Genomic DNA, 12878 nt, shown 5'->3' on the forward strand with positions numbered 1-12878 from the left:
TACGTGATGTATCACTTCCCCGGAATCTGAATTATGTGTTGCCCAAAGATTAAGTTCGTGGACCAAATTCCACCTTGATTTTATTGGTTTTGATAGAAATTATCAATTATCTCCTGTTGTTCGGATTCAATTCTTTGCAAGTATTGATACTCGATCTTAAGTTTATCTAGCTCGACCATTTTCTCGATTATTTCACTCTGAAAAGAACAAAGAGAAAAATAATGTTAGCTTGTTTGGATGAATTTCTGACCATGGAATTGAATCCATGATTGAGCATCGGGAACTTTACGAAAAGAAAACATGTTACCTTAAAAAATCAAAGCTGTTTTAGATCGCATTTACCCTACTACTGGTGTACAACTCTCATATCAACCTAAATATGATTAAGTTCACTCTAAACACTTTCCCATCTGACTGGTGAGTGCCATTTTTGTTGATTTTGATACTTTATGCAATAATTTTCTGTACTATTTACCTGTATCTGTTGCTGTTCCGATTCCCTCTGTTTGGAGAAGGTTTTCAGCAAGTTTTGTATTCCTATTGCTCGCATCTTTTCATGATCAACTTCGGTAGCAAAACTTTCCACGATGCTCGCAAACTGTTCAATTATACGTCGAAACTCGGTGAGCTCTGTTGGATAGGCATAAAAGAATCAGGTTCGTATCATAATAATCCTAGAATAACGATAGAATTTTCAAATCACTTCCATAATACCAAACACTGAGGCAAACGAACGAAATTCCGACAAAGGGTTTTCTTATGGAAATCATAAGTTTGGCTAATGAAACAGACTTCAGTTAGCTTATGAAACTTAAAAAAGTATAGTCGGTATAGTCGGAATCGACTCCTGCGCGTTCAGATTATTGACTCCGTGATTTGTTCCCACGTCTATCACAACGCTTGGTAAATAGAGTACACCTGTGTTCGATAAAAATGCAGCGCATGTCGATTTTCAATCAAAATTGTCAACTTTGACATGATGTAACTTTGTTAACTTATGATTAATTGAGCTACAAACTACAAATATGTTCAATTTTACGATTAGGTACAAAATATTAAATTTTTTGGAAACACCTGTCGGAAAGTGAGACACCACGTAAAATTGTTCAAAATAATAGCAGTACTAATAATTTTCATTTCGATAAAAAAAACTGCTATTATAATTTTGTATAATACCCACGCGTAGTACCTCTTGTATTACGATAATCATTCATAAGTCATGCTTATGAAATCCATAGCTCGTGCCTATGGAATCCCTAAGTATCTTATGAATTCAAAATTGCCCAGGTTCATAAGTCATGTCTTATAGAATTCTTAAGATTTTTTTGCCTCAGCGTAAGAGAGTAGTTGTTCGTTCGCAAAATTGCAAGCATCAGCGTGGTTTGATTGTTTCTCCCGGACCAGAAATTTGTGGCATCGTGAGTGAAAATTTTAATTTCAGTTTATGCGCAGCAAGGTGCGTGAAAGAGCTTGGCCTGATCGGTGTTGATGTTGGTACACTTGCAACTATTTTTGCAAAAAAAAAAAGTAAGTTTTTTCGAATGAAATTTATATCGAAAGTGTACCAAAAGTGCTTCTGAACGTGTTTCGCAGTTGGGTGCGGTGAAATTCGCGGTTGTTTTCAGTGAAAATTCCGTATCACAAATTTGCTCACCAAGTTTCCTTTTTTTTGCCGTTCGACGACATCGGGAATGCACCGAATGAGGATTGTTCTTGAACATTTCTCGATTGCATTTTCGAGGGAACGTGTCTGCTTTTGTGGGCAGTGCGTTTGATGGTCGGTTTGGTAGTATCCTTTTAAATATAATGTCTCATGTCCAAATAACCTCGATTTTCGGTCTATTGATTCAATATTTTAGTATTATATTTTCAAAACATACAATGATGCATTATGTCATTTCATGGCACATAAAACAAAAAGTGTGTGTATAGGACCCAATAATCTAGGTTATTTGTATTTTGTAAAACATCTTTATTTTTTATTATATTTTTTATTTTATTACATATTTTATATACATTATATATTACATGATTATACAGGGTGACTCAGAATAACTGTCACCGATTTCACAAATATGCAATTCTCAATGGGTATATGTTCAAGTATTTTTGTTTTAAGTGTGTGCAAATATCAGCTTGTGTTGATAGTAGGATTTGAAATTTCATTCGTTTGTGATTTCAAGCAGCCATTGACGTCAAAATGGAGAATGGCATAAATCTTTAAAAAAATCGTGTGTTATCTTTTAGAAACTGAAATCTCTTCGCAAGAATGTAACATTTATTTTTGCATCATTATAGAGGTACAAAGGAAGCATGCTTGGAAAATCCGTTCAATATCAGAGCTTATACCCCGTTCACATTACAACCTATATCACGTAATATAGGCTGTCTTGCAATGAACACTCATACATAGGATTTCCAGTGAAAACTAGATGTATGAGTGCTCATTGCAAGACAGCGTATATTACGTGATATACGCTGTAATGTGAACGGGGTATTAAACGCATCACCAGGACTCAAAAAGTGTTGGAACTAAAGCGTGCGTGCCAGCTGTGGTTAATTTTCATGACAAATGTGGCTGATAATTAAGGTAAAGGGAGAGAGATTTGAAATAAACTATGCTTAGTTGAAGATTATATATGTAGAATATCTGGAATATAATGATATCAAAAATTCATGCAAGCGTTCAATCGTTATGACCATTTTAAAAAGGGACAGTTATTCCGAATCACCCTGTATATAACTTCATAATGTAAATTACAATAAATACTAGGACGGGAGGGAGCATCAGGGCATCATTGAAGTTTTAACTGGACAATGGAGTGGAGTGCCAACCAGAGTCTAGGAGGGAATGTGTACTGTCATTTTAGATAGTTACATTTCACTCCAACAGTTGCAATGAATTTGACGCGCTCTTCTTAAACAAATCATCCCGTGGAAAGCTTAACATGTATTGCGAATTTCGTTATTCATTTTGTTGGATCATATTGTTGGAAGGAGATTCTCTTATTCCCGCGGATTTCGCGTAAGTGCCTCTGCTTACGTGCCCGTCCAACCCTTTTTGGCCCTTCATACAGCAGTATGTTGAATTCAGAATGATGAAGGAATTTGATCTTGCGGTTGAGTGGAGCCGCATGCTGGGCAAGACCCAAGCTAGGATGGTGGCTACTTACATACATACATACATACAGCGTAAGAGAGTAGTTGTAGATTGGACTTTGCAAACTCAAAGGGAAATTTCCTTTTACGAAAAAATACACCGACTGGAGCGGAAATTGAATCCTCACTTCATGATTAATCGTGAACAGATTTGTGTGTAAAATAACATACCGGTTTTGTGTTACAGGGTGTACATTGAACATCCCGGAAACGTATTTTTTACCTGAAAATACAGGGTTTTTTAGGTAACCTCTCTATAATAGCGATTCAATAAGATTCATATAACATTCAATGGCATAGTAATGAATTCCACTGTATTCACGTTTTACGTGATTTCATGGTTAGGAGTAGAAATACTCAGAGGGAGAGATTATAGTCGCTATATTCATAGTCTGGCGGATAGAATTTCGATCTATCAAAAAGCGGAACCAATTCAATATATTTTAGACCAAAAATTGAAAAGGTCCTATCAACTTTCACAAACAAAACGTTGATTATTCTTTCCTCGACAATCGAAGCAAATTACCGGCATCATCGGATAGGGGAATCTTTCCCCATCCCAAAGATAGTGTTAGTTTGCGTAGGCAAGCCTTGAATCACGAGAAAACGGTTTCCGAGGTTTTGTTCGCAATAGCTGATGTGCTCTTTTCTGTTGTTGGTCGTGATTTGCTTGATTGCTTCCGCTATTTGACAGCTCAATTGGTTCCCGAGATTCTATCCGCCAGACTATGAATATAGCGACTATAGGAGAGATGGGCGGAGAAAACCAATACATTCGGCAGCATGGATTTGTACTTAAATAATCTTGTAACCCTTGCTAGAAGCTAGCATTTCACATTACTTTTATTTTTGATTCGATTATCGTGCAAAATAATAATTGAGTGCATCGCAATATTTTGCACATTTCTTGGAGCCATTAATTAACCAACTAAAGTCTGGAACGCGCAAAAATTGGTCAAGTTCAAATTGGTGTATTTCTGTTAAAAATGCATAAAAAACCTGACATGCTGCATTTGGAAATTGAGTGTAATACAATGGTTGCTATGATGAGTTTTCACCGTTTGCCTTCCAGTTTTCAAAATGACGTCCAAGCAAAAGGAGCAGCATGTCAAAATTTTGCTCGCGCAGCAAGAGAATCCGACGTTCTCACACGCCAAGTTGGCAAAATTGCTGGATGTGGCAAAATCGACCTTGACAAACGTTTTAAAAGTGTTCGGGAAGCGTCTGTCGACCGCCAGCAAGCCTGAAAGCGGCGGTAATCGTAATCCGGACGTGGCAGCGACGACGAAGAAGGTGGCGGTGAAATATAAGCGGAATCCTAACCTCTCCATCCGGGACGTCGCTGGCAAGCTCAATGTCTCCCATACTACTGTGCGGCGGGCCAAGAAACGAGCCGGGTTGTCGACGTTCAACAAGGTGAAGGTGGCGAACCGAGATAACAAACAAAACACGTCGGCAAAGCAGCAGTCCCGAAAGCTGTATACGAATCTGCTCACAAAGTTCGACTGTGACAAAGTTTTGTACCGAATCACGAAAAGGGAAGGTGGTTGAAATTTTCAAAACCATCAAACTATCGAAGTTCCCGAAAAATATCTCGTCTGGCAGGCCATACGTACGTGTGGTCTAAAAAGTGGCATCAATCAAGAGTTCTAGGTCCAGGAGTGCCTGGAAAAGCGGCTGCTCCCATTCCTAAAGCAACATAATAGACCTGTGCTGTTCTGGCCGGACTTGGCGAGCTGCCACTATGGGGAAAAAGCAATCGAGTGGTACGATGCGAACAACGTGGTTGTGGTACCCAAAGACCACAACCCTCCCAACAGCCCAGAACTCCGCCCTATCGAGCGGTAGTGGGCCTTGGTCAAACGGAATCTAAAAAAAAAAAAATCCATGGAAAACGAGCAGCAGTTTAAATCTAAATGGCGTTCAGCGGCGAATAAGGTCGATGAGACCACTGTGTAAAATTGAATGGAAGGGGTTAAGCGGAAGGCACGGCAGTTCGGATTTGGCAAACCAAAAGAATAAACGAACATTTTTCCTTTAAATAGGGGAATTTACGAATTCTCGGCAACCTAAGCAGCGACCTTCTTTCTATAGCCTTTTTCTCTAAGGAACGCACACATATGCATTATTGGTTTGTTTACAATCTTTTACTGCCAGCTGCTCTAACAATTTCAGTTGAAAGAATTGTCAAAAACTGTTTTGAAACGCTTTTACAAAGCTCCAATCTTCTCTAGTGAGAGCGAGTATTATCGGCATCCAGTTTTTCTTCGGCAACCGTTCCATTTGAACTGCATGTCAATCTGCTGTTCTACTATCGGCAACTCGAAATCAGCTACAATTAGTAGTGCGTGTGTTTCATTTCAAGAAAACCTTGCTAGATTGCTTTTTCTCAGTGGTAAAAATATAGTCAAATTGAAGCTGAAAGCATAAAGAATCGTTTGCATGCATTCAGCGAAGTGTTTTCGTAAGAAAATCCAGTGAAAATAGTGTTTCAATTTGGGTTGCCGAAAATAGTCTGGCATGCCGAAGCCGTCATTTCCCCTATATGAATTGAACTACCAAAAGAAAAATAAGAAGATTTTTGTGATATGAATTTTGACTGAAAAAAACGATTTTTTTTGTCGACCTATTTTGCGCATTCCATTTGCGATCAATTCTCGCGTAACATTTGAAAAGGGCCTATCCTCGTTGATCGATTCTCTTTATCGACTTTCTGTTTGGTTTACCACGGGAACATTAACGAATATCTCGCTAGGCTCGCAGCACAGATCAAATTATGATCAAAGATGTAATTTGTAGTCGGGCTATTCGCGAAAGAGACAATCGATGAAGGGAATCGATCAACAATGATTGGCCCTTTTCTCGTGTTGCGCGAGAATTAATCAATAGAGGTAGAATACTGTTTTGATTCCAAAAACTAATTGAATTTGATAAGCACACGAAACATAAAGGTTCTTAAATTTCTGTTCGATTGCAATACTCTCAAATTTGATCTAGTAAGAATAAGAAATCCTCGAAAAAATCTAATGGGAATGTTCGATTGACTCAGATTTTAAAAGTTCATTTGGCTCAAAATATTCTCTCCGCTCATCTTTCCCTCTGAGTATTTCTAGTTTTGTATAAGTAAGTAAAATCAGGTAAGGCTGTGAACCATTTGCCGAGTTAAATTTAACTCGTGGTTAAAAAGTGACATTTCGAAAGTTATTTTCTATGTTCGAAAATCCCTGTGCTGTCGATCGACCGGTTTTCGAGAAGAACTTAGCCAAGGTAGTCAAAATGTAACTTCTTGTCTGTCAGAAGTAACCACGCTCGGATAGCAGGATTAATCGATAACTTTTCATCTGACAAATTTCAACCAAAAGTTAAAATAATCCACCAAATGGTTCAGAGCCTAAGTAAAATCTACAGATCTTGATAAAAAAATCACAGAGATTCTGGAAACATGTATTGGGATCCTCAGATTTCCCAGAACTTGTTTGAGGCTTTGTAGGTTTTCCTGAAGTTTTCATTAAGGTTTGCAGGTTTTCTTTAAATTCTGCAGCTCCGTCTATGTTCTGCAAATTTCACTGAGGTTCTGTTCACTTCGGTCAGTGAACTTCAGAGAAGATCTCTGGAAAGTGTTTTGAACTTCAAGGTAAGTTTTGCGAACAGCAACAGAAACACTAAAGCATAAACTGAGCGATTGTCTACGAGTTAGTGAGGCGTGGTCGCATTTGTAGAATGTGTTAGCGACAATCCTTGGCGGTCGAAGGCCTCTCTCTTACGTGAACCTAAACAGGAGTTTTGGACAGAATAGGCAGAAGACAAAGAATTGAAATCCTTAAACATTGTATTAATTATGTCACCTTTATCATAGATTATGATAATGTAGCAGACGTATGCGAACTGGATTTTCATTTACAAGTTAAAATGTAATTAATTGTACTGTAATTAGTTTTAAACAAAACATCTAAATAATCTGAATTTTAAAACGTTAAAAAAATTTCTGGAGTAGTTCTGTGAACTTTAGAGAAGCTATACAAACTTAAGAATCGTTCTGCAAATATCAGAGATGTTCTGCGAACTTCAAGAAAATATATAGAACTTCATACAATTTTGCAGGCTAGGTCCTGTCATTGCCTGCAGATCTCATATCTCTAACTAATATTTTACTCCTCAGAAATTTCTGGTCATAATCTGGTCATTTATCACCAATCAAAGTCTCAGAATCTTGAAGAAAAAATCCTTATCTTTCCGTCCATTGTTACTCTGATGCACCACGCCTTTAACATTTACAATGGCTTTATAAAAGTTCATCCGAATTTTTTGAAACTTTTGTCATGTTTTTGTGGAACTTGGGCTTAGTTCTAATGTTGCGCCTACAAAGCACAACCCGCCCTTGCCCCTATTTTTTCCCAAAATTGAATGTTGTCACTGCAGATGACTTCTAAATTTATTAACCTTTCCGTGAGTAGATTTGATAAAACGAATCAATTTGTTGAGATATTGTTAAAAAATCTAATTGGGTTTTTGATCTAATTTCCGTCCTACTAAGCACAACGCGCACTTTACCTTCTGAACGAGTTTAAATTAAAAATGGAAAATTTCTGACAAAGATGACTTCTAAATTTATTCACCTTTCTATACGTACCGTTGGAGAGACACAAATTGTTGAGATATTGTTTAAAATCTAATACTGCTTCTTGATTATAATTTCGTTCTACGAATTTCAATTCCGTCCTAACGTATTGAAACGCCATTAGATTTTCTTCGTCCTACGGATAAACGTAGAAAAAAGGGATTCGCAGGGAGCGCGTCTTTAGTTTTGAGAACAATGAGCGTAAATATTCATACAATGCGCTCTAACAGGATTCATGTTGTAGCTAATAAACTAACGTATCGGAACAAACCTATTATTGATTTGTGCACGGTGAAATCATTGATATTATTGATCTTTTCTGATCGATAGATCGAAAATGGGCGATTGCGACGAAGTAGCGCTCTACCCTACTGCTTCTTGACCCCAAACTCGGCCTACGGATTCTAAATTCGGCCTAACGCATTGAAACGCCTTTGAATTCACTTCGGCCTATCGGATGAAAAAAAACATTGATTCGGTCGGAGCGCTTCTTATGGTTTTGAGAATAATGGGTGCAAACATTCATATCACGCGTTCTCATTGACTTCGTTCGGTAGTTTTTTAACTTAAGTATCGTACCAAACGGATGTGACTTGTTAACTCTGAAATCATGGATTTATTTGAAGTTTTCTGTTCGATATACCCAAAACGGTACGCCGAAGTAATTCTCTACCCTATATGCATGATATGTAATGCTGCTACCTGCTACTAAAGTCAGAAAACAAAACCAAGTCGACATGTTCAGAGTTATTGGTTTTCAAGAATGTTTTGCCTAAACGCCCTGAGTGGGAAAGGGTTAGTAGAATCAAGAATCAATTTTATTCTCTTCAGCAATCGTAAAAGGGGAATGATAAGGTTACATATAGCAGTAATAAAATAAACTTAGTATCTAAATCTAGATTCTGCTGGTCATGAAACAGGGTCGATAGGTATAGCAAATCCTCCATCTCTACCTCTTTATTTCCCAACCACTGTTCCTTTATCCCCTATAATCCAATAACTTTCCTTAATATCCGGCATTTCAAAGCCAGGATTCATTAGACCTGTGCTTGAAAACGAAAACGAAACATGCTTACTATCGGTAAATTGTTCACATTCATCTTTCAGGTCGTTCGTTTCGTTGGCTACTTCTGGATCGATCACCCGCAGTGTGTAGAGATCGTCAATGTAGAGGCCGGATTTTCCAAATTCTTCACTCATTTTAATACACTTCTTACTTGGAATAAATTACTTTTGTTAAATATTACTATTAAATTGAAAATGTTTGGTCAATCATTGCTATGGTAATGTTTCATGCAAGTTTCATACCAACTTCGTTGCTGGCTTATGTTCGCTTCATAAGGGGTGCTCACATAGGCGGACTCTACTGTGGAACGTTAGTCATTTTTCTGATTTTTCTTGCGTGTTTTGACAGCAGACTACGATTCATCATTTTACCATCATTCCAGTTTCTGCCCCCCTGACGGAGGAGGCAGTAGACAGAAAAGTAGAGAAAATTAAGCTAACTAGTTTTTAGTTGTAAAATTGATTGCACCGTAGATTTCCTCCGTGGAAGAACAGTAGTGGACAGTATCGAACATATACAATCCATCAAAATTGAGAACCAAGGCGAATCGTCCAGGATGTCGGGTGATCACAAAACCCTCATCAAGGGCAACCCATCGCAGTACGTGAAGTTGAATGTGGGCGGATCTTTGCACTACACGACCATCGGAACGCTCTGCAAACAGGACACCATGCTCCGGGCTATGTTCAGCGGCCGAATGGAGGTGCTGACTGACTCCGAAGGTGAGATATTTCAATGTTTCGATGAATGGGAGTTTTGTGTTGTGTTGTCGCTTTTATTTTCCTTTCACCTTGAATCTGACGGCCGGAGAGAGAGTTAAACAATAATGAGGTACCTAGAGGAAGTTAGTCTGCTGAACACAATGACTGAGGTTGCACATTTCAGTTAATTTTATTATTTCTGTTTTCGTTTTTGGAAGCAGTAACTGAATGTTATTATTTATTTGAAGCATAGCAATCTAACAATACATCCATACCTCCTAGGCTGGATCCTCATCGACCGCTGTGGCACTCATTTTGGCACAATTCTTAACTTCCTACGGGATGGAAGCGTTGCTTTGCCAGAGACCACCAAGGGAATCGCAGAACTCCTAGCTGAATCCAAGTATTATTGCATTGAAGAGCTGGGTGAGGCATGTGAGAAGGTACTTGCTAAGAAGGAACGTGAGTCACGAGAATCGGAACCGATTTGTCGTGTTCCACTGATAACGTCACAAAAGGAAGAGCAGTATTTGATAACTACGGCTACGAAGCCGGTCGTGAAGCTTCTCATTAATCGTCACAATAACAAGTATAGCTATACCAACACTTCCGATGATAATCTGCTGAAAAACATTGAACTGTTCGATAAGCTCTCGCTGCGATTTAGTGGTCGTGTATTCTTCATCAAAGACGTCATCGGTTCCAGTGAAATTTGCTGTTGGTCGTTCTACGGTAATGGTAAGAAGGTAGCGGAAGTGTGCTGCACTTCCATCGTCTACGCAACCGATAAGAAGCACACCAAGGTTGAGTTCCCGGAAGCACGCATTTTCGAAGAAACTCTTAACATTCTGCTGTACGAGAACAAGAATGCTCCGGATCAGGAGCTGATGCAAGCTACCTCATTGCGAGGGGCGGTGGGTGGGATCTCATCGTATACCAGCGACGAGGAGGAGGAACGCACTGGGTTAGCCCGACTTCGCTCCAACAAGCAGAACAATCCCACATGATTCACACATCAGCTGATGCTGAGAAAAAAGTTGTTGCCAAAGAGAAACTGAAGAAGCGGTTTGCATTTTTTGCCTCTGTGAGCGAGCTGCGTGCAACAGGACAATTTTGGTTTTCTAATTACATCTTGAGGTTTGCTCGTTAATATCGATGAATCGTTCTTTTATCAGTTAAATAAGGTTTAACAGCCCATAAAAGCATAACTGTCTCATATGAATTGGAAATCAAGCGGAGATGGGACAGTTAGGCCTTTATGGGCAGTAAAGCGTTTCAAAATTACATCCAGGGTTGGCATGCTCATTTTTTTACACAAACTGCTCTTTTGTTTATAAATTTTCACTCAACTAATGAAACTTGGTTTTACTTTAAGCAATTGGTCGGAGTTCACAGTAGACACACATAGAGTAGCTAAATCACAACATTTAAACTCACGCCAATGAGTTTTTTCTTTATGCGAGTCTGAAATGGGCAGCTATTATTACGCTTTCAGTTTTTGTGACCCAAATTTGAGAACAGCTTTTCGTCTAAATACCAATCTACTGTGAGCTACGTAGCTATAGAAACCTCAAACTCTGTTCTATCGATTCCTTCAAGAACATCCATGTTTCTTCAATTGAGTGCAGAGTTATTAATAAATGAGCAATTTGCACATTTACATCTAACGTTCCCATCAAGCTACAGAAAAAGCATTGTCAATGCGTCAACAGGATAAATTACAATATATTAAATTGTTCCAAAAGCCACTGGAACTATTGTATGAGTGAATGAACAAATGTTTAAGCCTATCAATTCAATTCTATATATATTAAATACGTGTATGGTAACTGTTTCCTTTTCCCTGGATTTCCCGCTGCTTCGACAATATGTGTGTATTTGTGTTTATGTAATTAAAAAAAAAATGTTTCAACAACTGACAATTTGCTGTTAAGTGTCTAGATTCCTACTTCAAGTCATTACATTTTCTGGTGTAGCATGTGTAATGATCGATGCAACATAAGGCGGACTGTATTGGAGTTTGTACGCGGTTAGTGGAACTTATGTTGCAACTACAAAGTAATTATCACCTAAAAATATTCACAATAAAATTTTAGGAAAATGTTGACATACTACTGACCACTTCCTCAAAAGAAATCGTCCACATGCTTTTCCGGGCAGTTAGGCTCTGGGTCCCAAGCTCACTTTTCCAATATCTAATACGTAGAAAATAAATCAACTCTTCAAGACATCCTCTCAGATCTTGCCTTACTATACCTTTACTGGTTCAACGTCCTTCGGTGCTTCACGTGCTGTACAACGCTGCTTGTCTCCGGTTTCTTGAGCGTTTTACAGTTCCTAGATCTTGCTCCACTTGGTCCAACCACCTAGTTCACTGTGCTCCTCTGTGTCTTATATCGGTCGGATTCGAGTCGAACACATTTCTTTGCGGGATTGGTGGTCGGCTTTCATTCAATGTGATCCGCCCATTGTACTTTTCCAGCTTTGGCAACTTTATTTAGAACTTTAAAAACTTTTCATGTCACCAATTTTCGAAAATTTCTCCATTTCTGGGATAGTGAATGCCCGTCCATAGAGGAACATTTCTGATAAATGTGCTTCATAATCCTAAATAGTTTTCTAAGACCAGGATTTTGAAATTTGTTCTTTATCGAAGTCACAGAATATTAACCTTTTTGTTAATCCTGGTTCTTGGATTTGCTTAGGATCATTCCAAAAAGTCTCAAGAATTACTTTTACTTTCAGGATTTCCCTCGATAATGTTATGATCCTGTCCGGTATTCCCTAGAAAGTTCCTCCATAACAGTCTCGGAATTATGTACAGAACACTTTAGGAAATCCTTCCAGAAAACTCTTGAAATTCTCTTTTTGTTTATCTTCGCATTCTTAATTATTCTCATAAGAATTTGTTCAATTTCTCTCCATAATTGTCTTTACAATTCACTTGGAATAATCCTTGGAAATCTCTTAGTATGCATTGGCGTAAGTACGGGGGGATGTTTCACCCCAGATCTAGGGTAATTGTAGAAAATCCAGAGTATTCTATGTTTGCATTACATCGATATTTTTTACAGATTCTCCAGAATAAACTCTGCTGCGGTTTTAAGTTTCTAACTTTATTACCTATTGATTTTAATTTTTTTTTTTACAACACGCAAACGACTCAGGAAGAGCAGGGATGCCAAATTTAACAACAGGTTTTCAGTTTGAATCTCGTAAGGGGCTACGGCATGGTGGTGTCTGCTATTAAAAATCGTGTTAGAAGGTGTGATAAGAAGAGCTGGGATAGATACAAGTGGCACGTTCTTCAGGAAGTCCATGCAGCTTCTTGACT

At 38.4% G+C, this 12878-nt stretch overlaps 2 protein-coding genes across 2 annotated transcripts; one reads left to right on the forward strand and one right to left on the reverse strand.

Annotated features, from left to right (window-relative positions):
* Window positions 1–9: 9 nt before the first annotated feature.
* On the reverse strand, window positions 10–8993 carry IFT20 (intraflagellar transport 20). The gene is made up of 3 exons (XM_065221125.1): window positions 8854–8993; window positions 476–630; window positions 10–197 (listed from the first exon to the last, which is right to left on the reverse strand). The coding sequence occupies exons 1-3, from the start codon at window positions 8975–8977 to the stop codon at window positions 81–83; spliced, it is 396 nt and encodes a 131-aa protein (XP_065077197.1). The 5' UTR covers window positions 8978–8993; the 3' UTR covers window positions 10–80.
* Window positions 8994–9212: 219 nt separating this feature from the next.
* On the forward strand, window positions 9213–11649 carry LOC135700582 (BTB/POZ domain-containing adapter for CUL3-mediated RhoA degradation protein 3). Its single transcript, XM_065221112.1, has 2 exons — window positions 9213–9565; window positions 9827–11649. The coding sequence occupies exons 1-2, from the start codon at window positions 9400–9402 to the stop codon at window positions 10549–10551; spliced, it is 891 nt and encodes a 296-aa protein (XP_065077184.1). The 5' UTR covers window positions 9213–9399; the 3' UTR covers window positions 10552–11649.
* The last annotated feature ends 1229 nt before the right edge of the window (window positions 11650–12878 follow it).

Source organism: Ochlerotatus camptorhynchus, unplaced genomic scaffold (genome assembly GCF_037179485.1).
Source record: "Ochlerotatus camptorhynchus isolate MF236.1 unplaced genomic scaffold, CSIRO-AGI_Acam_v1.1 ptg000139l, whole genome shotgun sequence".
Classification (NCBI taxonomy): domain Eukaryota; kingdom Metazoa; phylum Arthropoda; class Insecta; order Diptera; family Culicidae; genus Ochlerotatus; species Ochlerotatus camptorhynchus.

What these genes read in the sequence shown, in the direction of transcription:
- IFT20 (XM_065221125.1), bottom strand. Translation starts at nt 8,977, where the DNA reads ATGAGTGAAGAATTTGGAAAATCCGGCCTCTACATTGACGATCTCTAC. An exon ending in ATGTGAACAATTTACCGATA is followed by an intron (nt 631 to 8,853) that starts GTAAGCATGTTT and finishes CCTATCCAACAG; the next exon opens with AGCTCACCGAGTTTCGACGT. An exon ending in CGGAACAGCAACAGATACAG is followed by an intron (nt 198 to 475) that starts GTAAATAGTACA and finishes TGTTCTTTTCAG; the next exon opens with AGTGAAATAATCGAGAAAAT.
- LOC135700582 (XM_065221112.1), top strand. Translation starts at nt 9,400, where the DNA reads ATGTCGGGTGATCACAAAACCCTCATCAAGGGCAACCCATCGCAGTAC. An exon ending in GGTGCTGACTGACTCCGAAG is followed by an intron (nt 9,566 to 9,826) that starts GTGAGATATTTC and finishes CATACCTCCTAG; the next exon opens with GCTGGATCCTCATCGACCGC.